General features: G+C 43.6%; 5 protein-coding genes across 5 annotated transcripts; 2 read left to right on the plus strand and 3 right to left on the minus strand.

The window, feature by feature from the left end:
• Positions 1-6,174: 6,174 nt before the first annotated feature.
• LOC128713126 (ionotropic receptor 75a-like) lies at positions 6,175-8,352 on the minus strand. The gene is made up of 4 exons (XM_053807989.1): positions 8,014-8,352; positions 7,561-7,953; positions 6,685-7,503; positions 6,175-6,573 (listed from the first exon to the last, which is right to left on the minus strand). The coding sequence occupies exons 1-4, from the start codon at positions 8,350-8,352 to the stop codon at positions 6,175-6,177; spliced, it is 1,950 nt and encodes a 649-aa protein (XP_053663964.1).
• An 887-nt stretch (positions 8,353-9,239) lies between these two features.
• LOC128710932 (uncharacterized) lies at positions 9,240-11,031 on the plus strand. The gene is made up of 5 exons (XM_053805797.1): positions 9,240-9,486; positions 9,680-9,768; positions 9,830-10,121; positions 10,185-10,468; positions 10,939-11,031. The coding sequence occupies exons 1-5, from the start codon at positions 9,240-9,242 to the stop codon at positions 11,029-11,031; spliced, it is 1,005 nt and encodes a 334-aa protein (XP_053661772.1).
• Positions 11,032-15,032: 4,001 nt separating this feature from the next.
• LOC128714722 (CTD small phosphatase-like protein 2) lies at positions 15,033-17,888 on the minus strand. The gene is made up of 5 exons (XM_053809602.1): positions 15,999-17,888; positions 15,520-15,911; positions 15,333-15,452; positions 15,168-15,270; positions 15,033-15,098 (listed from the first exon to the last, which is right to left on the minus strand). Exons 1-5 carry the CDS (start codon positions 17,886-17,888, stop codon positions 15,033-15,035), a joined length of 2,571 nt encoding a protein of 856 aa, XP_053665577.1.
• A 2,437-nt stretch (positions 17,889-20,325) lies between these two features.
• LOC128714651 (DNA polymerase epsilon subunit 4) lies at positions 20,326-21,026 on the minus strand. The gene is made up of 2 exons (XM_053809527.1): positions 20,651-21,026; positions 20,326-20,585 (listed from the first exon to the last, which is right to left on the minus strand). The coding sequence occupies exons 1-2, from the start codon at positions 21,024-21,026 to the stop codon at positions 20,326-20,328; spliced, it is 636 nt and encodes a 211-aa protein (XP_053665502.1).
• Positions 21,027-21,334: 308 nt separating this feature from the next.
• Positions 21,335-21,857, plus strand: LOC128714115 (uncharacterized). The gene is made up of 2 exons (XM_053808991.1): positions 21,335-21,381; positions 21,440-21,857. Exons 1-2 carry the CDS (start codon positions 21,335-21,337, stop codon positions 21,855-21,857), a joined length of 465 nt encoding a protein of 154 aa, XP_053664966.1.
• The last annotated feature ends 2,699 nt before the right edge of the window (positions 21,858-24,556 follow it).

The raw sequence follows: 24,556 nt of genomic DNA on the forward strand, positions 1-24,556 counted from the left end.
GTGCCGCTTAAAGTTCTTGACGGTGTTGTCCTTCTGTAAGTGTCCTCTGTATTGCGAATTGTCAATCTTTTTGACAGTTACATCCATACCATAGTATCGCCTCAAATTTGGACTAGTTCGCACCCTTTGTTCAGGTACTTAGGTTGTCCGGTATCATTCTATTGACATGACCAACTCACTTATGCATGAAGATTCTAATTCATTAAACAAAGGATTGGTTATTATACAGTTCCCAGAGCTAGTGATTATCATCCATTAACAAAACCGATAATTCTTCAGAGCATTTCCTCTCCAATAAAGATTCGTCTGTTTTGAAAATAGTCCGTGTCTCAAAGGGGTCTGCGAGTTTTGGAACTACATGATGCGACAGATGTTTTGATCGGAGAAGTTTACGGAAGGTACATCATAAACATGTGATGTTGTTTACCCATCAACCAAGATAAGTGAAGTTTTGGATGACTTAAAGTGTGGACTCTCTCTGCCATCGCTCCTACGTAACTTGCCGTATTTAGTAACCTGATAACTCGTGGGAACCTGAATAACTAGCTGATGGTGTCTCCTTCACACTTAGCACCCTTACACCAACAGTGAATCAAAGATGCAACTGTACCATAATGCGAGAGAAAGAACTCTGCAGCGAATTAAAAAATATTGATCATGGAAAAGTTGTTTTCATCTTTAACGGATAAGGACTTCGTTAATTTCAAAACCAACAATAAAAGCTCGTTTTAATAATGTGTAAAGCTTATTACTTACAGCGCATAGCTTTTATAGCATCCCCGGGACATATTTATAGCATATTCCATGTAGAACCAACGATGAAAGGGAAGAATTCAAAATTAGCACATGCGTAGTAGATCTTCCGTTTGACAGCTAGTTCGACGCGTTTTGAAATATCAATGGATAACAAGGCAATGGATACATTTTCGAGTCCTATTATAATACCTTGTGTTTAATCACCAATCTGTTGAATGATTTAATGTCCCTATTTTTTTCTTCGTAAAACCATATAAAATTAGGATCCCCTAAAGTTCCGTTGCCTATCCACACCTGTCAAACAGTGTGTCAAAAGGATATCCGTCTCTCCTGCTCTCCCAACACACTCGCTCTCTCTCTCACTCTCTCTCACTAGGTCTTTTCATCGCTCGTGGCTACCATGTCTTTCCCGCTGTCAGATCTCACACAGACAGCACTCCTCGCGACGCTGCCGAGTCCTTCGAGCACGTTGTGTTCTACTTTCCTAAAAGCTAGACGATTTGTCACGCCATAAGAACGCTGCCAGTTTTACTACGCAGCATTCTGCGGAAAGTAAGTCCAGCATCCAGTAGTAGTACGGCTGACCAAACCACCATCCTCGGTGCTCGCATGTTGGGATACCCTGGAGTGTGTGTGTGTGTTCGTTTTTTTCTGTGTCGGTGTGTGTGTGTGTGTAAATATCTGCCAAGGTGTGCTGGAGCGTACGTGTAAAGTGGCCCATTTTCACCCGAAGGCTACAAAAATCCCTTTTCCCGCGGGAGAGCGAGATCAAAGGGAAAGTGTTCCGCGTTTTCCCGATAGCATCAAACCGTGGCCCTCCCCAATCAGCTGTTGGTGGAAGTTAATTGCTTGCACTAACATTTTCTCCACGGCCGTCATGAAATAGTGCCGTCGAGGATCCGTTGTCTATGATCCGTAGCCAACGAATAACCAAAATAAGGGAAAATCCACCCGTGATAAACAAACGCATTAAGGAAGTGAATGATAGTGGTCGTGTATTGATTTTCTCTGTGAAAAATATGAACCCTCCAAACCGTCGTCTTCATCGTGCTGCTGCTGCCGCTGGGCGAGTATATTGTTTGTTGCTGTGTCCCGGAACCGAACCAAACCGTTCCATGCTCTAGAAAACTGCAACCCTAACCCTCCCTTGGGTAAGTGCATTAGTCCCGGTTTTCCCTATCTTTATGCCCGCATATCCGTACGATTATTACGATCGCTTAGTTGTTCTGTAGGTTTGCTGTGTTTTGTTTCCCTATTCTTTCCATGCCGTTTTGGTTTTGAGTGAATAGGAGCTCGGCCAGTAGTTTGGTTTTGCAGTATCGGGAACGCTTGAGTAGAAAGTTGAGTAGCCCATTGGATGCCGAACATACCCACACCCGGTTTTGTGGACACACACCACTGCTAGCGCTATCGCGATTTGGCCCCGAAAACTTTTCATCCGTTTCATCCCTTCGCTTCACTGCGCGTAAGCGTTGCGAACACCCTCGAGACAATGTGCCGTTCGTGTCGGTGTATGTACGCGCATGGAAGGACATGTGTACGCACAAAGTGGGAGCATTGGGGGTTGTGTACTGTTCCACCATTGTTCCCGACTAGACCCCATGTCCTTGAAGTGGAACGGAAATGCACGCACTCTAGACGCCTAAGTGTGTGTGTGTGTGAAAGAGATACGACGGTGTGCTTTAGGAATCTTAATCTTCATTTCCTTTACGCTCAATTTTACCACACATTGGGAAAGCTTAAACCAAAGGAAAAGCCCCACGGCCGTACGATACCGAAAAGTGACCGATTTTGTGTACATTCGCTTTGAAGGCTATTATGTTTCACGAGTCCATCGCTGTACATTCGCACACTCACCCACCCACACACTTAAACAACGAAGCACACAAGCTCATACACAATGTAATGGTGGTATGAGCCGCTGCTAAGAGCACTTAATTAAACCGCCCCCTTTCCCTTCCACCCTCCAAACTGCTGGATTCCTTCCGCATTGCCCAAAAAGAGTCTGCCGCTCAACTCCACAGCACCACGCTGGAGACCACCGGTTTTTGTTTGTCTGCATTTTCCTTTCACGCTTTGCCGGGCATTTTGGGAAGTGATAGGATATTTGAGATATGATGAATTATCACCATTACACCGTAGACAGATCTGACACGTGGGATGTCCGTGTATGAACTTCATTACTCTACTCCGTTGTTTATGGTGTCTGATGTTTTGGCTTTTATCTGGCTGGATATCAGGCATCAGATTCAAGGGCAATTTAACACTTTCGTGTGTATTCCATATGTAATTAATCTGTGTGATATAATTGTACATAAAACACGTTTATTGTATGTAAAGCTGTGGTACCTGTGGTAAAAAGTCCATGTAAAATTGTTAGGAATTACTAGAAAACGACTATCAAATATTTAAAGCTAATTTAGAAGTTAATTCCAAGCACTACAGTCATGTACATTGCTATAGTAGATAAAATAGTACATATTGTCGTACACCAAGCTACACACCTACCTAGAGTGATTTGCCCAGCTGATGTGAGATGTGAAAAAAGATGTCCTAGCACTCACGTACTCCCAGTGGGCTAAGTATAAGTTCTGAGTTTAGTTTAGCTAAGCTAAAGTCCAAAGAAAATATCGTTGAGCTAGCTCAGGATAGCATTTGTGCCTATAAATAATATAATAAAAACTACTCCACTCTTTCTAAAATAAATGTCATCATCATTACGAGCAGTAGGCTGAAATCACTTGACATAAGTGACGTTTCCTTCCTTTATCGGCACAACAACCTCAAGAGGTTTAGAGACCTGCCCATTTCTCGCATTCTTTGACTTTATTTACTCGTAGCCAGATAGTCAGCCCTGCGTACGGAGAATTTAGTCGGATGGGATTTTGGACCAGTCCTGTCTTGTGAAAACCAGAGCCGCTCCCAATACACCACCGGCCCACCCCGAGACATTTACAATTTTGGCATTGTAAATCATTAATCTCCAGAATTGAACTCTTGAATCGGACCAGTTTTTACAGTTTCGTCTACCAAGAGAACTTTCACACTAGCAGCTTAAACTTAAATTCTGCATCCATAGTTCTAGTACTTCATACTATTTACCCTTTTAGGAATGTTAGCAAGATCTTCAAGCAAGATCATTTATTATGTATCTAAGCTAGCCAAACGTTGTAGTTTTATTATCAGAAAACAAGTGACCTTATAGTTATGTTAAGCACTGTTTTACGTGAATAAATGGAAGTGTTTCACATTGACCTACTTATTAGCGCTATCGATCACTTTCTGGATTTGGGAAGCTAGTAGCCGAAGATTTCGAGACTTGAGTTCATCAAGCCAGCAGAACATCTTCGTGATTTCGGCAAATATAATGAAATATAATGAAATTTTCTCATCTTTTATTTTCTAAGAAATAGCTCTTTCCAAGCAGAAGCCTGTGAAACCACTGTTTGGCATCAAACTTACAAGATTTTCCAAATGTTTTGTACAAGTTTGTCCAAATCCTAGCATTCTATTGCTTCTCTTGGCCTTTTTTATCGATATTATGTACCGATTGTAACTACGTTGAAAACTTCGATCCATACCTACGAATGATGGATTAAGGTATCATCTTACATATCCTCCCCTGTTCCAATTCCCTGACCTAATGTTCGCCATCAAAACGTCTCGCCTCAACTTAGCCAAAACTATAAATCATCACCGCGCACCGGTCAGGGCAAATCAATCCTCCCGAATGGATACCCGAGTAGTAAAACTTTTGACTACACCAACGAACGTGAAACTCCCGCGTGGTTAGACATGCGGTGGAAAATGACACGGTAAAACCCGTGACTTTCCAGCTCGAAACTTTTTTAAAGCCTCTTGACATTGCTCAGCCCATCCGGGCGAACGGTGGAAAAAAAAACCCTCCCCGAGCAAAATAAGCTGTGTCATTACGGGGTTTAGTCTCACGACAAGTCCCGGCGTCAACAGCACTCGTGTGTGATGTGTCCTCGTAGCGTAAAAAGCGTAAAGCCGCGGGCGCATGAGTTTCGTCCGTTGTTTGGTCCGTTGGCTGGGAAAGGGGGGCCGGGCACACGGGCACCGCATGGTTTACGATGTAAATCGCTGTCCTCCTGTCATTCATGGCAGAGGACGTACTTATTCAAGAATGCATTAGCTATTTGAAAAGCACTTGACCCTGGGGTAACCGCCGGGAGCGAGAACCACAAAATGATTGTCAGCAAAAATCCTTCTGCCTTTGTGTGAGGTTTGCTTCCCCTTTTGCTTGCCGTCCTTTTGCTGTCAGCACGGTTTCTTTCGGCTTAATTCGCGCAAGTGACAAACATGTTTTTCACGTGTTAAATGTCGCTCTAATAACTGCAAACCCATTGTTCATTCTTCACCCATTCAACCGTATTATGTGAACGTATCGGTGTGAAAAATATACTTCATTTCCGCTCCGCTACGCTACGTTGAGCTTCACAGTGTGCTGACTTACATACTGGCCGTCCCACTGCAAAGACTTCGCCACCAGGGCAGACCAAGCAGCATTTGATAGTGGTTGTTATTGGTAGCAAAAGTTCTCTACCATCATGGCACGCTTTTACGCCCATCAAAGATACCAAGCAGCGGCAACAACATTGGCAAACTAACAGCACCGCTGCGCTGCTCTGGCCCTCGGTGTGCTGACACCGTGTCTGCCCTACGTTGGCGGTGGTATGCTTTTTCCTCGGCCACTCGGCTACTCCGTAAACGAGTAAACTTTTGAAGGACGAGCCCCGCCAGATAATCGATAACCGATGTCAAGAAGAGATGCTCGATGTGAGTTTATGATTTTTTTTCCCCACCCGCACCGAGTCATGAACCTGAAACTGTGATGGTTTAGCCCTCACCAGCCCAGCGCTGGTACCGGTGAATTGATTGTGTATTACCCGTGAGGAAAATGGAACAGCACTTACTGGCGTACACTGCAAAACACTTGTTTGTGTTTAATGTTGGACTCAAAGAGCGGGTTTTTTTTCTCCAAATCAATAAAACCACGCCAAAATGTTTTTGCGCAATTGTTGGAGTTCTAGAAATGATGGTAGATTTTGTGCTGAAATGTTTTATGTTTACAGCATAGTCGGCCTTCTTGCAGTGCCTCAGATGCTTTATATTAAATAGTTCTATTAAATAACTTATCAAACATTGAACTTACCACATAAAAGTGTTTGCAACTCGTTGCTCTAATCGATTTTTCCAATTTTGCGTTTCTTCAGTCATACTTGCCAACATAAAAAAAATCGCTCGACATAACGTAATGAAATTCAAAAGCTTCAATCGCTTCGCCAGTCGCTACACCAGCTCGCTTACCATATCGATCATATCAACCCCACTTTTCAACGAATAAAATTCCACAAAGCACCGAGGCGCGTGCAGAGCAAGATTAAATTTTAAGCTTCAGATTTTGCGTTTGATTATTGCGGTGCGAGATTTGCACCCCTCCGCCACGTCCTGCCACCGGGCCCGTTCCAGCAGCAGCGTCACGAGCGCGGCCAGAAAACCGACGGCGAGAAAGAAGTACAAATAGCGCATCTCCACCAAACCGACCGAGCTGTAGCCCGCGTTCGGGTTTTCGCACTGGGGCTTCTGGTGTATCCAGATGATGTTGAACCGCCTGATAATGCCGACCTCCCGCTGCCACATCAGCCGCTGCCGGATCAGCTCCCGGTACTTGCTGCCCTTTACGATCGGTATGCCGAAGGGTGGCAGTTTGATGGCTTCCAGTTCCTGCAATTTGCACACCTCCGCCGGTGCGAACGTTTCCTTTATCTCCTTGTAGGCGGCGTTCACTTCCGCCTGTTGGCGAGCGGTTTGGAGTGGTGAGATGAGAGGGAATCAAATTAATAGCTAATCCTCGCTTCCCAAAAGGCTGGAAGGTGCTTCATCGCCCCCATTATCAAACCATACCTCGAACGCATACAACTCCTGTTTTACCCGCGCAATACCTTCGCTCGCTTCCATGAACGCGCTTTCCCCGTGCGGTTTGATCTTCTTTCGATAGAGATCCTGTACTTCCGGGTCTTGCGTTTCCTGGTAGTACACCCGGCCGTAGCTTGTGTCCATAACGCCGGCCTTCAGCGGAGACCGCACCAAATCACCGACACTTACAATCGCCCGGCTGGGGCTCTGCAGCAGCGCCACTATACTCGCCGAGTACGAGGTCACAATGAAGAAGCTGGTCAGTTGCAACGAAAACATCAGCAGCCGCGTCCCGTTGAAGTGTGGCACCATGTCGCATCCCCGCTGGCACATGGTACCGAAGATGTAGACTAACGTTTCCATCGGCGTAAACTCCTCCGCGTGCCCCAAGTAACGGAACGCAATCATCGAAACCCAGTAGATGGCCATCATCGCGAAACAGCACGCCCACACACCGACGCTGAACGGTAGCTCAAAGATGTTGGCCACTATCGAGAGTGGCGGCTGCCGGAAGATGATGCTGCTCCTAATGATCAACGTGACGATCATGAAATCGGCCACCTCGAGCCGTTCGGTGCGCATCAACGTGCCCAGACAGCCGAGCTCGATCGAATGGTTCTGAAATTTGCCCATCACCCCGCTAAAGGTTCCGTTGTGTTTGTAGCCCACCTTATCCACCTGCACCATGTTGAGCGTGAAGTTAAGATCGTACATCAGCTCCCTAATGAACGGGAAGTTGGCTTTGGTGAACAAATCGTGCACATCGTTCCGATCGTCCATTCCTTTGAAGTATTCTGGAGAGGTGGTCTAAAAGAGAAAAACACATCTTTACACATTCGAATTAAAGCAAAGCCACATTCTTACCGCTGTTCCACACGGCATGGCGAATCCTTGCAAGTTGCGACGCCGTCCAGCGTTATTTCGTCGGTTCATCAGCTGTTTGCTGAGCTCCTCGTAGTCATCGATCGTGGGCGTGTAGTTGGATGCAATACTTTCCACCGACAGGGTGGCCTTTCGGTAGGGTTTGAATAATTCTCGCAGCTCCCAGTTACCGCCAGCATTCGGGAATGCTAAAACAACGCTCGTGTAGGGCATTGGTTCAAGCGCGCGGAATCGTTCATTGTAAAGCAACTCCAGAGGCATCGGTATTCCATCGATTATTCCACCTTCTGAGGTCGGCCCCCGTTCCAAGGGGACCGATTTTTCAACAATCAACCAGTGCAAATTCCCCACCAGCAGTTTATTCAAAGCATGCTCCTGCGGGAAGGATATAATTCGAGAGCTAAAATATACCAGCACACTGCGAAGAACACATACCATTCGCCAGAACACCGACATCTCCATTCCACAGGATGCATCGACCAAAAGTCCACCTTGCGATATTCGGTTAGCGTGTAACGTGACGATCGAGTCGTCGTCCGTTGGTGCCATAAAGTTCACCATCAAACCAGCTTTCGTTATCAAGCGAAACAATTCGTACCGTTCGTCAGCATTCCAACAGCTGACGACAGTCACCGATTTCGTATGCCTCGCCCGGTAATAGTGCACTGCGAGTGCGGTCACGCTTTCGGTCCACCCAACTTCAATGGCCCAAGCGCTCGTCCAGACCATGGCAAAACACAACAAACACATATTTTTATCCACAAACTCTTTCATGGTAGACTTGCTAACTTCTTTAAACTCTGCATGCGTGAAGATGTTCAACGATACGTTTCTTCCTGGTTTGATCCCGTAGCTTTTATAGTAACCTTACGAATACAATTACTAATAATGCCATTAGGAACATTGTAACGATTACGGTAATTACGGCAATTGGTACCGGCAATAAGTGCTGCGTTTCAGTATGCAATTGTGAGGCTCGAAAGTCGCATGACTCTAAAATTGCTTTCGTACGCCACGCGTTTATAGATGATTGAGGTGATTATTGCTTAAACAGTTGAAGCATCGTTTTGTAATTGCTTGATCCTACCTTTTAACTCAGTATTGTAGTATGGTTTGTTCTTTACTCTGTTTCTGTATCAGCTTATGTTTCATTGTTACATCTTGTTGCCTACAAATTTTCCTATTGTCTGTTTCATACGCTACCACTAGCTTCTCTTGACTTTATTACTATACGCTCCACATGCCATTAGATTATGTTTAAGGTTGTTTTAATGTCGATTAATGAATTTTTCTTCCCCTCCCCTGTTTGCCACCGATAGTTTACGTGCCTGATCTTTCTGACCGCACTCTTTTACGTTTTACTTTCTGCTGTCCATTATGTTACCTTATCTCTTCAATATCCTTTACTCTACTTCCAGTGGTGGGTACACAGAATCGCTACGCCTACTACTTTGTTGCCTAATTGTCGCCTAAAGTACGTGGCAAGCCTCGAAAAAGTTAACAGTGGTACGGGTGGTTCCGCGCCAGTCAGGTATTCCGGCGAAAGAGCAGGCTGAGGGCGAAAAAAAAAACCCAGATCGCAACCAGCCACAAAGCGATAACACGGCGCTGTGGAACCGTGAACCCTATTCCCACGCAATTGACACTACCAGTTCAATGCAATGGCACCCTTTAAGCTTAAGTTCCGCATGGGTAGTGGGTCGTCGCGTAGTACCTCTCAGGAGCAGGATGTCGTAGTAGATAGTCAATCCAATCCCGTCGGACCGCTTTTGAGCAGTGCGAGCGCAAATGATTTTGGTAGCAGCACCACCCTTGATTCCGAGCAGAATAACGATAGCCTTGTGTCGATGAGCAACGATCGGCGCGCCTTAATACTGACCAGTAACACTACCAACGAACCAATACTAGGTAAATTGGCAACAAACAAAAAAAAAAACGGACACGCTTGCGGGCGTGTAGTACCGTGGCCAATTATGAAGTACACACCAACATTGCCCGACCATATATTATCCGTTCGATCATTACCGCGCCCATCCCTTACCTGTTGTACACGGTGCTCGGTGTTTTGAATGCGCTCCTAACGATATCCATTCCATTGCAGGATATGACAATCCTTCGCTCACCAACACTGAGCCGGCGAATGTTATACCACTAAGCCCACCGCCATCGTACGAGCATGTGTTAGAGGAGGTAAGTTATCAGGGGGTTGTCGCTTATCTAACCCTAACTGGCGATATTTTCTCACCTCCAGAATCGACTCGCAGCTTTGGACAAAGAGAACAATCGAACTTCACTACTGAACCTTTCACCCACTGCGCTCGGGTACGAGATGATGTCCAACAATCAACCGGCCGGGACGGACCATCAACTGCCTTGCACGGAGCAAGGTACGCCGGGCGAAGCGAAAAAGCAGGAATCCATCGATTCCTCCCTGTACACCTGCAGCTCCACGACCACACCGTCGCAGGAGAATCTACTCACCTGTACCGGATCCTGCGACCCACTGTACCAGCTGAGCTGCAACGAAGGTTTACAGGATTTGGGTGCGTATTGCGAGCCCATGTGTAATCTGCTAAAGTTTTGCTAACGCAAGCGTTTCATTACAGCGGAAGAAATGGAAACGATGGCAATCGATGAGACATGCCTGTCCAACGAAAACCAAGACACGCTCTCGTTGGACGAGGAGTGCAGTTCGTACAGCAACTCGCAACCGATCTACGATCCACACACTGCCCCGAAGACGGAAGTCAAGGGCCCGGAGATACTGTACAAATCGAGCAAACAGCTCTATAAGGCGGTTGCCAAAGAGTGTGGCATCACGTGTAAGATGTCCGATCAGTGCCGCTGCTTGGACTGTCAGAGCCGATACTTTGACTGTGAATACGATCAGGTGAGTGCACACAATTGTGCAAAGAAGATGCAGGAATCTTCCAAGATTCATATATCCTCAAACATACAAGAATCCCCAAAGATTCATGAATCTTCAAGATACATATTCAAGATTCTAACTGATAAGATTCATGAATCCTCATAGATTATTGAATCTCTGGGTTTCATGAATCTCGAGGCGAATATTCTTTCCTTGAGGATTCAAAAACCTTGAGGATTCAAGACTCACATAAGAGTGGATGAATCATGAATCATGAACCCTCATAGATTATTGAATCTCTGGGATTCATGAATTTCAAGGATTCATGAATCTCGAGGCGAAGATTCTTTCTTTGATGATTCAAAAACCTTGAGGATTCAAGAATCTCTTGAGAGTGGACTCCTGATTTGAATGACTCCTCGCTAAAGATTCACAAAAGATTCATTAAGTCCAACACTAATAAACATGCATTTGTGGTCTCCATTTCGCAGAACGAAAATGAGAAAACTGATGGAGGGTTAGGTGCTGGTACGCCTATGTTCATCAGTGAGGTCATACACGGTACCGCCTGCACCATACTCTAAATCTACAGATGAAAATATGCTACGAAAACCACATACACCCCCCACAACCCATGCACAACTATCCGTGGAATATTGAACCAGCAAGCTCATTGTCGAACCACAACCAAAGCCCCAGGCCATTGGATGCATCGGTTGCGCAAATACAGTCCCGAGCAAGTGTGATACGATCTGAAACCTTCGGCACGGTGTCATCAGATAGATTTGCATGCACATCCTCCTACCCTTCACCAGCCCATGCTAGTTGTCCATGTTTCTCCTACAACTACAATGCACAACGTTTACGGATGCTAGACCTACCATAGGATAGATAGATAAGTATAGACACATCGATGGCCTTCAATGACTTGCGTTAATGATTCTTAGGGCTAAAGATTGATTTCCCCACGAATTGTTTTTTTTTTTACATCGACAGTATATAGGGTGGGTAACGGTAGGGCAAAGGTTCATAAAACTGACCCAGTCACACAGCCGCAATAGCAACAATTTTAAGCATCGGGCACTGTATGTGGAAAAGGTCAATCAAGGTTTTTATTTTTCCTAAATTAACTCAAAATGGTGATACTACTAGTGCAAGCATACCCAACAAAGCCTGCATATTTACCGATAACCATATTGATGTTTAGTATTTCCTAACCGTAGTACCGTAACAGTAGAAGGCAAGATTTTGGTAACGGAAACAGTATTTAATCGTAAGAAATCCACTGATCATTCTGTGCTGCAGAATCTCTACATTGAAACATTTTGAATTGGTACACATTTTTGAACGAAGGAAGATAAAGTAAACGGGCTCGGTTTAATTCGGGATGATCGGAAGATCTCTTTGCCCATTCTACAGAAAGTCACTTAATTGTTTGCTCAGCAAAGACAAACTTGTTGTGTCCAACAGCTGCGATCGAACATTTGCTGCATTGAACAACCGTATCCTTCTTTCCAGTATCAATAGTACAGGAAGACACTAATAGCCAAAATTCCGAAAACACGCAACTTGTATCTCCCAAACAGAACGAAACATAAAATATATGAACGGTATATATTTTTGTAGCAAACAGGCAGAAGGTGTGGGTAGGATATTAATACAACCATGGTACTGATATGAATATATATATTTACACATAGCAAATTGGAGCATAATTACAGGACGAATTATGCAACACGGAAAGCATAGTATGAGAGGAACGCAAGTACGCGGTGTGGGACGATATTGAAATTGATGTCATCCTCAGCAAAACCAAAGCTGAACCAACCCTTGGCTTTACAGGCGTTAAGCACAACACTCACTCCCGTGGAAGCCACTTATTAAAGAGCTATTCTTTCGAATCATCTTTAAACCCAACACAAACCAAACGAAACAAACGAACTAACAGCGATCCAAAGCGGTCTAACAAGCAAGCAAACGTGATGCCTAGATTACCATTCAATATTGACCATGGTAGTCGTTACTACTGTAAACCGTTCAATTTACACCGGTCAATGTGGAAATTTGAAAAAAAAAGAGCGATTGTGCGAATATGTTAGAAAATGAGCATAACACGCACAAACCAATGGGGGTACCACAGAGCGTGCATGCAAAACTTATGGAAATATACAGTGTACGGTACATTGCTACTGCGGGCGGAGAGTAAACAATTACCGCTGGACGACGTACATGCCGCACTTTACTACTAGTTAACCCAATTGGCGATAAACTAATAGTAACAACAATTTAAACTACATATACAAAAACGAATTCAACACTTAACGACTGTCTTGTCTTGTCAATCTGCAAAGGCGCTAGTATAACCCTATTTTAAATCTGTTCGTCCTAAAACAATATATTTTGAACCCTATTACGTTCCGAACGCTTCATTGGAGCAGGCGTTAATATGTTTGATGTCACCTAACTTAATTGTCCTGTTAGATCGGTGTACAAACAAACAAATGAAACAAAACAGCAACAACAAAAAACCAACAGATAATGGGTATGTTACGTGAATTTCACAACGACAACTTTTGTTCCACAAACACAACTAACGTTAGAAAACTAAAAACAATGCACTAAATAAATACTGACAACCAAAAATTTAAACAAACATCCAATGTGGTTAGTTACATTGTACGTGTTTTAGCCTCTACATGCAGTTGATTGGAAAGAAACAATAATTAGTGTACAAAATGTCATCCAGGCTACGCCTGTAGCTATTCAAGTGTAGTGCTGCATTGATTTTAAGAGAAATAAATTGTTTATTACATATGAAATAATTCTCATCAATACAGTAATCAAATATGACGGAAGAGCGAAGTGAAACTGTTTGTTTTCTATAGTTTTGGGGGGCACGTAATTAGCACGATTGTAAGCCCGATTTCGATCGAGAAATAGCGGAACATGCAATAAATTGTTCTGCAAAGCTGATTATTCTAACCTTGTCGCAAATGCTGCATCACAACCTTTTACTCAAACGGCCAAAGCGCATACGATGAACCCGGCATCTGTCGGCATTAGCAGAACATCAGAGTTAAATATTACTCGAAATGAACATGTGTACGCCCAATCCTCTCTTTATTAAGAGATATTTTTTTCTGTACACGTTAGCAGGAAGTATGAAACATTGCACCTTCAAGGTGACCTGTTGCGGTATTGAAGAAAACAGATTGAATTAAAGTTACATATATTTGATACCTTTTCACGTTTTTCTCTCCTACACTTTCACTCGCTATCTCAACAAAACAATTGCATGCTCCATCGTGGAAACATGTTTCGTAAATCCTTTTTGTACAAACATTGGTGAAGTCATTTGCATGAGTTAATAAATAAAAATATATGTATATCACTACAAGCTAGGTATAATATTTAAAAAGAAAACGGAAGAAACATTTTCATGTAACAATGTTTGATCGATCTGCATAATCGTATAATCGTAATAATATTAACTTTCTCTCTACACTCTTGCTCTACGTATGTGTAATCAAATATAACCAGGAATTCCATCGTAACTAAAGCATTCCTACCTTTCATCCTTCACATTGCAAAAATTACTGTACTTAAGAGACGACGCACTATCGCGTACCTGTTAAATGTTATGTTTCATTGTTACATTTAGACTAAGTGAATTTAAACTGCGTGTATTGATATAGGTATGTAATTCATGTGCTCATGTTCAGCCATATAGTAAGTAATGCATCTGATACTAATATTTGTTTTTTGTAATTTGTTCTGTTCACTATGGCATCGATCAGTTGATTTGTTTGTTCGTTATTATATATCATTTATCAATTATTTTGTCCTATCGCTTCTTACAAGTATCAAGGGACGAGTACTGAAAAATTGCAACGATACCGAATTAAATAACTTATAAGCAAAAGCAAAATGAACGTACACCGGTACGCGTCTGTTGCTATCCGTTCCTTGAACGTTTCGTACAAGAGTTGGATTTTACGCTAAGCTTCTAAAGTTGTATCTCATATTGCTACCATTATTGATTAAATCGAATTGCCTATCTGCTCCCGTCTTTTCGAGTATGGGGGTGAATTGATGGATTTATAATGATGAGTTCATTTGTTGCATTCTTTGAACATGTTGGGGATGTGTGTTAGCATAGTTCCTTAAGTAAATTTGTCATTTAAACTATACGCTTGTGCATAACGCGTCCATCTTAACGTATCTGGTTCATACTACTACTTTTTTTTAGTTGCATTAACATGAATGTATCCATAACACACACACATACACACAAACACACTAAGTGTTCGCGCGTAATTCATTCTTACTTCTATAGCTTTACACCACGGTTTGATTTTAGCTGTGTATGCTTAATTAAAGAGATTTATCCAGTGTAACTAAACGTCGTACGTAGTAAATATTACTTGAGTAATTATGTGTTTCAGCATATTTCGTTTGACGACGATGGTTTCATAGGAAAACAGCTCATACAAACATAATTGGATTTAAACGAGTCTTATACAATGAAGTGAGATTAAATATACGTAAAAAAAAACCAACAAAAGTGTACCGTAACGGAATTGCCTTAGTCCGGTGGTAAAAACGAAAACAGTCGGAACTTTTCACGGATATGTGGACGAACGTCTTCGCGCTGAAATAATTTGTTGGAAAGTGTAAGACGAAATGTAGCAAAACAAATCAATACGATCATACAACTTACCATTTCCACTAGGCGTTCCAAAAACGGTAAAATTTTCATCAACTCCGAATCACTTTGATTCTCGAACCAGCTCTCTATCGGGATACCATTCTCCAATTGGTATCTGAAATAAAAACACGCCATTAGATATCTTTCAACATATAACGTTCACTGTCAAGTACGTACCCAAATGCCTGGGGCGAATTATCTATGATAATGGTCTTGGAGAGATCTCGTCCCAGAATAGTCAAATCTTTAATGTAATTCCCGTTGACTAGGACACAATGCTCGCGGAACAAACGATACCTAGAGCGTAAGTAAGAAAATAAATGATAAGTCGAAATGTACACAATGCACGTGCAAACACACTTACTTAATGAGCCGTCGGTCAGGATCAAGCAGATTGAGTAGCTTGTCGGCATAGACCCGCTTCGACGCTGTGAAGAGAATCACCTCGAACATCTGCGATACTTTCTCGAGAAACTCGCGGAAGTATGGTCTGGTCCGGACGTACACAGTGTACTTGCACTCTTGAAATAGCACCGGAAATTTGAAGCTCGCATCGGATAGCTCCATCAGGCTGCAATGAACCAACGTTTCGTCCAGATCGAGTACCAAACTGAACTCGGGACTGGACCGTGTCTTTAAGGGCAATGCAGGACATTTGGAACGCATTTCGCATGTCAACGGAGGAAGCTGTTTAATGAACAAATAAGGATCAAAAGCCCTGTAAGCCGCATCGTCGTGTTGCCCATCGTTCGATTCCTGGAGAAATTAATAGAAAGAAACCAATTTATGACGATCACGGTTTAACAAATAATGCACCATATTTTGTGACACAAACAGACTTACATCCATTTCTATGCATTCGTTGTTTTCAAGCTGCATAGCTGCCTCAGTGTCATCGCCGCACATGGGAATTGATTCATTGCACTCAATATTGTGGATCAGTGTTTCCTGCTCGGATCCATGCATTGCCCGTTGATGCTGCAGGTGGTGCTGTTGCTCCTGATGAACGCCCCCGTATTCCGTCATATAGCCCATCGTCCCGAGATTATGAGACGTGTTTGCGCTTTCGTCCAACATCATCCCATCCATGTTATGACCAATACCCGACAGGGACGTCAGTGCTTTCAGATTTTCGATTGCCGTCGTATTGAGCGACGAGAAAAAGGCGGAATCGTTCAAACCATCCGTGCTCGATTGACCACAGTTCAGGTTTAACCCCGCTGCAGCTGCCGCGTCGCCACAACTTAGCAGTGCCTGGGTGATCAGAGCATTGTAAGTAAAATCTGTAAACTGGCCGAGATCGGTAGCATTTTTGTAGTGTTCCTCGTCGAACATGGAAATTAAGTCTGACGCTACTGCAACGGCTGCCGCAGTCTGACTTGGCGAATAGCTGGATTGCGGCTGCTCTTCGTATCCTGTGGTAGACAGTGAAGAGCAATTGCTATACGCAATGGGCTGGAAGTTTGATGACAGCGAGGAAGCTGCCATCGACACTGCGGATACTGAAGCGCCCAGTGATGTATTGCACGAAGATGACGAGGACGATGTCGACGAGGACGATGACGAAGCCGATGACGATGAGGATGACGATGAAGAGGATGACGAAGTTGACGACGAGGATGACATCGATGTGCCACCAGCTAGTCCGATGGAAGAAGCGGTTAGAGGGAAGTTGGCGATCATATCGCCGTCCATAAGATTAACAGAAGACGTATCCGGAGGTACCGTATCCGTTGTTGAGTCGACCTCCGGTACAACAATATCGTGCGATTGAGAAGATATGATTGCACTTGACTTTGGAAAATTTCCCTCAGACGATGTGGAGGGCAGGATTGTATCCTCTTCCACGCAGCAACTGTCGTTAACTACATCCTTAACATTACTAATACAACCGCCCGATACATCGTTGCCAAGGTCCGCCGTAGTACTATCGCATTCTGTGATGCATTTTGAGTTTAGCGGTTGCACTTCTTCCTGCGATGAGGATGCACCGGCAACGCTGCTCACGAACGAAGTACTGACCGGTGGCAACACGATCGGGTGACCCAACAGTGTGTTTTTGTTGGAATCGTACGAAATTATACCGAACTGGTTAAGTGCATCCTCGGCCGATCCCAAATCGTCGGTAACTTTCTTCGAGTATAATCCACAGTCGGTGGTTTCGGTGGAATAATTCATACCTTCCGTATCGGTATGCGGTAGTCCATTGTTGGAAGAGACATCCTCCCCAGGCAGATGCTGAACAGGGCAGCTGGAGTGTGTGGGTGAATCTTCGATGCGTTTCTGGTCGATGACTGTGGTCCCATCGAACAGGGTGAGATCGTTATTATCCTGCCAGCAGTTCTCCTTGCAATCGTCCGGAATCGTTACGACAGCTGCATGGCCGTCCGCCTTACTACCATCGTTACCGCCAGCAGTTGGGCGATGGTTTCTCGTTGCCTTGCCGGTTGTGCGCCGGGAACCGATCGATCTAGAAGGCGTAGCAGGCGCGGCGGTTTTGCACCGACCGACAACGGTGGATGACGGTACGACGGCAACTGTCGTCGACACATCCGTGCGACATTTGGACACTGATGATGAAACAGCACGCCGGGACGAGGACACCACGAGTTCGACAGCGGAACTCTTCTTTGCCTTTTGGCTAGCCACCTTGAGTGATGATTTGAACTTAACCGCGCTTCGCGTACTACTTGAACGTAGTCTCCGATCCCTAGTTTCGCTTCGCAGCCACATTTTGACTGAAAAGAGATACCGTAAACAATACGTCGATAACTATAACTGATGCTCTTGCTGTAGAAAATAAAGAATGTTGTCTACCAAGAAGCATTGATTTTTTATAACGCTATATAAGTTATAACTTTATAACCATAAGGTTTCGATTGGCTCATGCCACAATGTGAAATATTACATCATCTTAACAACTTGTAACAAACCCCAATCAATCAACATTCCCAGGGACAAATATTGCAAGCATTTACAGTTACAACAGCTTCCCAACAAGAAATTTAAATATTCTCATGGCCAACTGTGTGTCAGTTGACGATCGCAAAATTACATCGAGCCAGCGTTGGTTCGAACTAAAACATCATTCCATAGCAGCAGTGCGCGTGCCCGCGTAGTAGGAAAAAAAGAAGTTCGTCGCATCTATTATCGCCATTCAATCGCGTCCAGGTCCAGCGTTAAGATTTCTTAACTCCTTATCCGTGAAAAGACCACGTTTCTGTTGAACGGGCTGCCGGAGTATGCAACTGCTAGTCACAAGACAAGAAAATCTATTAATAGACATAAAACGTGAGTAATCCACGCAATATCTCTCTTCCGCGTATGCAACGTACTCTCTTATTGTAGAGATTTTAACGTCAAACTGTTTACCATCTCCCTCTCTCGCGTGTTTAATTGGATCTTATTCTCAACATGCGTTTGTTTTATTACCTTAATAAAAATTATGATTATTTATGTTAAATTAGTGCATTAAAGGTGGGTTTGTAAATTAGGTTTTAGTGTTTTGCTATATTGGCACACGCACTGGCGATGGTATTGTAATTTCGAGCATCCGTCAAAAAGGGCCAAAACAATGAGTACAGTTGGAGGAATTCGATTCACCACGATGCTGGTGAAACTTCTCCGGAACTACGTGACAGTGAAAATGCACCCGCCGATGCGCCTGCCGCAGCGAAAGTATACACAACACCGCCACGGGAAGAATCAGGTGAAAAGCTGATTGTGTTCGAGGCAACAGATGAATTCATCCATGCACGAAGAGAAGGGAGAAAAGGTTCGCCCTTTCGCCCGTGCGAGTAAACGAGAGCCTCGTAAACAGGAGAAATTGAAAGAGCGAGAGCCGTCTACAGATATCTTTGCGATGCAGTTTTCTCCTTCCACTGCGCTGATGCTGGCCGCGAAAAGTATCGCGACGACGGTTACAAACAAAACGCGCTGATTTCTGTTTTTATTCTCATTTTCGTTGTGCTTTGTCGCGCGATATTTCGCGTACTGTTTGCTCTCCCCCGGCCATGAAACACCCACCCGCGCTAGTTGACAACAAAATGCTCCGCTCCCCACCACGAACACACAGCAGTGGCGCACTGTCACTGTTTTGTTCGCTTTTTTCCCCCTCGGTCGAAAATTTCAAATCCAATTCTCGAACATACGCGCATTCACGCACGCACATCTTATTTTAGCGCTAATCGAATCTTTTTTGCTTCACAAGCACGATGTTCTCTCGTGCGTTTACCCGCGTTTCGAAGCGACCGCGGGCTGGCGCACTTACAACGGCTCTTCCTAACAATAAACAGATATTTGATTATAAACAAATTTGCTACTGAGAACTCCTCCCGCGCCCTACCGTGTAGGTCGACGCTTAGCGCGCTTGTAACTCTCGCATGCTCGCTGAAACACACGACAATCCTCCCTCAGATACTGGCGGGTTTTTTTTTCTATGTTCGTTTTCAACGGCAACCTAAGCAGGCTCGAGTTTTCACTCCCTGTAAAATCGATTACCGTTTAAAAGCTGCACCATCGTGGAATGTTTTCAACAATATTACACAGGGTCTCATATTCACCTGACGCATTCGCTAGTTGCGACCAGAGCACGCCGATTCGTAAGTTTTCGCCGCGAAAAGATTTACCCCTTGCGAGATACCCACACAGCACGCATTTTGGCACGAAATGCGTACTAATCACATGGAAACTTCACACTTACCTTGCACAGCACACACTTCCCATCCGTTCAAAACATTTCTAATACGCTCATCACCAACTGAACACCGAATTTTGCGCTTTCACGCGCTCCCACAGAATTTTCACTGTTTTGATTTTCTAAAATGGCTACTCTTTTGACATCAAACTGCTGCGAGATCACGTACACCATACCGGTGCTACTGTAGTGGTGTATACGTACACGAGCAGGCATACAATTCTCATGGCAGTGTGAGTGATATCAGCGCTGTCAACTAGCCGCCTTCACAAAAGCGGCCGCCAAACGCGCCCAAGGTACATACATAAATGGCGGCTAATAAAATATAAACAGAAGAGCAGGTGCCAATTTTAAAATTTTAGCATGCTGGATACACTGATGCTCAAAATGAACTACGTAAAAGAGATCTTCAATGAGTTAGAAAATACCTTGTTTAATAATAGCGTAACTTATAGCCAATTCCATTCCACCAAGCTACACATTCATCATTCCCTCGAGAAACATCAGCGCGTCCACATTATCTATTGCTAATTCCACATCCCTCTTGCTCATCGTTTTCTTCTTGGAAGCAAGTGTGTGCGAGCTGGTATCTTTTGCCAGCGTTTGAAGAAACAATTCGGCCGCTTTCGTCACCACGAATATTGCCTCTGCCGATACTATACCAACGTCGGGATCCAATTTCATGATTTGCTTAATTCGGGCAAACGGAAACAGAGCCAATCGTTCTTCAGGCGCTAAAACCGAAAGTAAAATCAACCATTAAATGTTGTACACTCTCATAAGCCCACTCTCGTATTACCTTTAGTGCTTGAGACGTTTTCATCCATGGGTTGAGGTACATTGGATTCTATAGCCTCGTGAGAAGCTTCCGGTTGTGCGATATTCTCCGCATTTTCGGTCGATTCAACAGCGCTAGATTTATCTGAAGCATCGATCGCCTCTTCGCAATGTTTATCAAAATCGATATCTTCAGAAAAAACAAGATCCGGAGTGTCCTTTTCGATCGACGCATTAGCTTCTTGTGCTACATTGTTGGATGCGTTTTCTTGTGCCACAGGTACTAAATCTTTCTCCACTGACTTTTCAGGAACAACGTCCGGCAAGGAATCTACGTTTTGAAACGAGGCTTCATCTTGCGTACTAAATAATTCCTCGGAAAATTGAACCTCTTCCATTCTTTCGCTAAATTTGCTAGATCTTCTATCTGGCGCCAAATTCCAACTGTCAGCAGCAGAATTTGCATAAACAATAGAAAAAGCGAAAGAAAACACAAAACAAAAGCATGTGTTTATACCTCTCAAATCCGTTACTTTCTACAAACAATTTCTACACAACATGTTCTCAGAAATGGCACACCATTCAATTGTCATAGCGGAGCATAGAAAAAAAACAACACTCGGAAAAATCATAACAAAATCCCGTCACAACATTGTGTAATTTTGGTCAATTCGTAACCAAAAAGAACCCCAAACTTGGTTTTATGATGGCACAAATCATAGCGGTCCGTAGATTAGCATCTTTGCTTAAAAGGTAAGCGATTGTTCTCAGGCAGCTCATAACAAATGTGGTAAAATATCTCTGTTCTCAGGACACATCGCTGCCAGCTTCTGCCGGTATCAGCAAATATCTCCCACAGTGTATCTCATTGGAAACAGGAAAATCCGAAGGAGGAGATCAATAACGAACCCATCAAATACTTTGGAAGTCAAGCGTCCCGCTGGACGGCACAACGCAGCCGGGAGGGACCCAAAGGGCAAGACATTCCTTGGTTTCAGCCATATGTGGTAAACTTTAGTGTAGCGATATTTCTGATTTATTTTTGCATTCTACGAGAAGAGAACGACATTGACGAAGGCTTAGGGCGATCACTTTTCGAACATGTGCCCGGTTTGGAGGAAAAACAACTCATAGTCAGTTATCATTACCACAAGGAAAATGGTCTATCAACGCTTGATATTGAGAGCAGGATGAAAGAGTTGGGCATGAACTTTGAAAGTGCTAATTAGAAAATTGCTGGTGTTGGATGTGGGATCGGCGTTGTGTATCATAATCTAGCGTTTAGTGTAATGGAGTAAAATAAAAAAGGTGGTCAAAGTGAAACTTAGCCTTGTTTGAAATTAACTTATTATCTCATTTTCAAGTTCAACTAGGCATTCGAGAAATTCTTTATGCACAGCATTGTTAACTAATTTTTACTTGCATGGAACAGGTACAAGTATCATAGTCAGTCCTGGGTTCAGTTCATGTGATATTCCACTCGCTTTTGATTCCATATATTTTCAAACATACTTTCATTCTTATCAGATTTTTAGCTCCAGTTCGAGTTGAGGAAATGGAATGGAATGAACAGCTTCCCGGCTTTCATGTAGCTTAACCGAGCATTTTCAACAGAATCAAACACAACGTTTCGGTCCGGTTTTGTAAACTAATTGATTTTATTTGCTCTTGTGTATACTTCACATCATTTTCTATTTTGTTGTACACTTACGTTCTAAATGCGGGGTTTGAAATTCTTCCTTTTTATCATTTGTGTTGTTTCAACAGGCAATCAGGCATTGCTTAATGCAGCAATCGGCAATCAGCCCTATGCTCTCCGCCTGCGCGGTTAATACCATTCTACCAACTAATTTGTAGTTGCTGCTAGCAAACAATAAAACAATTGTTTAGTCACCTTTTTGGTGCAACAATGTGTACGTGTGTGTGTGCAATAATCGGTGCACTCCTATCACCGAACCATCTAGCATAATAAAACAAACTCCCTTCTGCAAAGCAATATAGTATCGTGTGGATTACCATTATAAGATCGCAAATAACTAAAATGTGTGTGTGCATGTACGGTTTTAATACATGATTCATTTCCTCGCATCAAATGTGTCTGTGATTGTTCCTCGCCTGTTTTCAACAAAACGCCATCGATTTGTTGTAAAACATGGAAAACACACTAGAAGACAACGTGGCAGTTGTCCCCCACGTGTCGTGTCTACCTAACATGTTGTTAATTCTACGAAATAGAAACTTTTATACAACCTCGCCTAAAATGCTCAAACTTCAACGATAGGATAAAATTGTTGATTGAAAAAATCCTTGAGAAAAAGAAGGAACCCTCTTGTTGGTGATTGCTAAAGATTCGAAACGGATGGAAATGCTTAAATTTTCCCCTTTCTCCTAGATGTTACTTGCTCAATGTTTTGCAATGGATTACGGTGTTTGGAGCTGGATGAAAATAGGAAAACTTAAGCGAAAACATCACATTTCATCGTACCATCTTTAATAGTCAGCAAACCGGCGGCATTAGAGTAGGAAACCTTACATCCTAAAACCCTATACATATAAACGGTCCTAATGCGTTGGTGTCCCCGCTAAATGATTACCTATGCCGCTTTTAAACGAAGCAAAACAATCCTCGCTTATTGCTTTGCTCCTGTTAATCGCGTGCAAGGGTGAAAACTAACGAGAACGGTTTGAGACCTAATCGTGAAGAAATGAAAAACAAAGCTCCTGCTTGAGTCGTACTAATAGAACCAGCTTGCTGCAATTGATCCGTTACGAAAACTTCAACCCAATGAGCCTTTGTAACGAACTGATGCAGGTGTGCTGGCTATAGTGTCGCTGCGGTCGTACTGTAGAGCCAGCAAGTGTCCACGATCATTGTATGCACCATTCCGTTCATTCGTCGAAGCGTTTGAGACAGTTCAGCATCCTCGTAGTTGTGGTCAGTTTCGGCTCGATCCAGTCAGTTCGATCCGTCCGCAACCAAACCCAATCCCGGTGTACGGTTCCCTATCTTTCTATGGTGGGCTCCAGTTTGGGCACGATTGCGGGCGGCTCGAACCGTCCAGTCGAGTAACGCGAACAGCCCAGGGTGATCCATGCCGAGTGTGGCTACACCGTACATAATCGATTACAATCCGTTTGCTAGCTGCCACAAAGATAATCTGGACGTTGCAACCAATCCGAGACGAGACGAAACATGCGCATGGAAATAAACAGGAGAAGAAAGAGGTTTAAATTAGTTAAAATTCCTTACACTCATCAGCTCACGTTTGTACGATTTAGCCGGGTCCATGGTCCCCCTTGTTCACCTTTTCCCCCCACCGAAAAACCCCATCTTTCATTAGCTAAATGAGAGCGACTGTTAGCGGGAAAATGTGGTTGGGAAGAAAGAAAAAAAACCTCCAACTACCCAACACTTTTCTGGCCATGGCAAAAAAGGGGCGCAATTGGTAACGCATTTCATTCGCCAACGGGTAGCAGAACCGTGCGCAATGATACGAATGTTATGATCGTGAGTAATTATTGTTACCACGGAGAGTTGGCTGAGAGGCTCGGTGGCTGTTAGTAGGAAGAAAGTGTTCAATGGTGAGACTTTCGAGGAGATAATCAATAGGGCGCTAGAAGCGAATCGCACAAATTAGCTTCAATCGTGTTTAGTTTACGGGTAGAGCGAAGATGCTATCAAAATATAATTTGCGTTTGTTTATTGGTTCTCTAGCTACTGCTCTATCTACTCTTTCGAGTTGTCTATCAAAAGTTAGGGATCTCAAGGGTATTTTTCGGGGTTTTAAGAGTCTCCAGAATATTAGATATTAAAATTGACCATATGTTGGAATCTACAGGCTCGAATTCATGCATGCAAACTCCATAGTTTGCCAAATTATAATGCCTCAATAATCGAGACCTACGGCAGGCATTAAAAAATAAGTTG

The sequence above is a fragment of the Anopheles marshallii genome, chromosome 3, assembly GCF_943734725.1.
Source record: "Anopheles marshallii chromosome 3, idAnoMarsDA_429_01, whole genome shotgun sequence".
Classification (NCBI taxonomy): domain Eukaryota; kingdom Metazoa; phylum Arthropoda; class Insecta; order Diptera; family Culicidae; genus Anopheles; species Anopheles marshallii.

Excerpts from the sequence above, each read along its gene's own strand:
- LOC128713126 (XM_053807989.1), bottom strand. The coding sequence starts at position 8,352 with ATGAAAGAGTTTGTGGATAAAAATATGTGTTTGTTGTGTTTTGCCATG. Across the intron at positions 7,954-8,013 it reads TGTCGGTGTTCTGGCGAATG|GAGCATGCTTTGAATAAACT; the intron begins GTATGTGTTCTT and ends TCCTTCCCGCAG. Across the intron at positions 7,504-7,560 it reads CCATGCCGTGTGGAACAGCG|ACCACCTCTCCAGAATACTT; the intron begins GTAAGAATGTGG and ends TTTCTCTTTTAG.
- LOC128710932 (XM_053805797.1), top strand. The coding sequence starts at position 9,240 with ATGGCACCCTTTAAGCTTAAGTTCCGCATGGGTAGTGGGTCGTCGCGT. Across the intron at positions 9,769-9,829 it reads ACGAGCATGTGTTAGAGGAG|AATCGACTCGCAGCTTTGGA; the intron begins GTAAGTTATCAG and ends TCTCACCTCCAG. Across the intron at positions 10,469-10,938 it reads TTGACTGTGAATACGATCAG|AACGAAAATGAGAAAACTGA; the intron begins GTGAGTGCACAC and ends TCCATTTCGCAG.
- LOC128714722 (XM_053809602.1), bottom strand. The coding sequence starts at position 17,888 with ATGTGGCTGCGAAGCGAAACTAGGGATCGGAGACTACGTTCAAGTAGT. Across the intron at positions 15,912-15,998 it reads ACGAATGCATAGAAATGGAT|GAATCGAACGATGGGCAACA; the intron begins GTAAGTCTGTTT and ends TAATTTCTCCAG. Across the intron at positions 15,453-15,519 it reads CCTGACCGACGGCTCATTAA|GTATCGTTTGTTCCGCGAGC; the intron begins GTAAGTGTGTTT and ends CTTACGCTCTAG.
- LOC128714651 (XM_053809527.1), bottom strand. The coding sequence starts at position 21,026 with ATGGAAGAGGTTCAATTTTCCGAGGAATTATTTAGTACGCAAGATGAA. Across the intron at positions 20,586-20,650 it reads AAACGTCTCAAGCACTAAAG|CGCCTGAAGAACGATTGGCT; the intron begins GTAATACGAGAG and ends TTTCGGTTTTAG.
- LOC128714115 (XM_053808991.1), top strand. The coding sequence starts at position 21,335 with ATGGCACAAATCATAGCGGTCCGTAGATTAGCATCTTTGCTTAAAAG. Across the intron at positions 21,382-21,439 it reads TTAGCATCTTTGCTTAAAAG|GACACATCGCTGCCAGCTTC; the intron begins GTAAGCGATTGT and ends CTCTGTTCTCAG.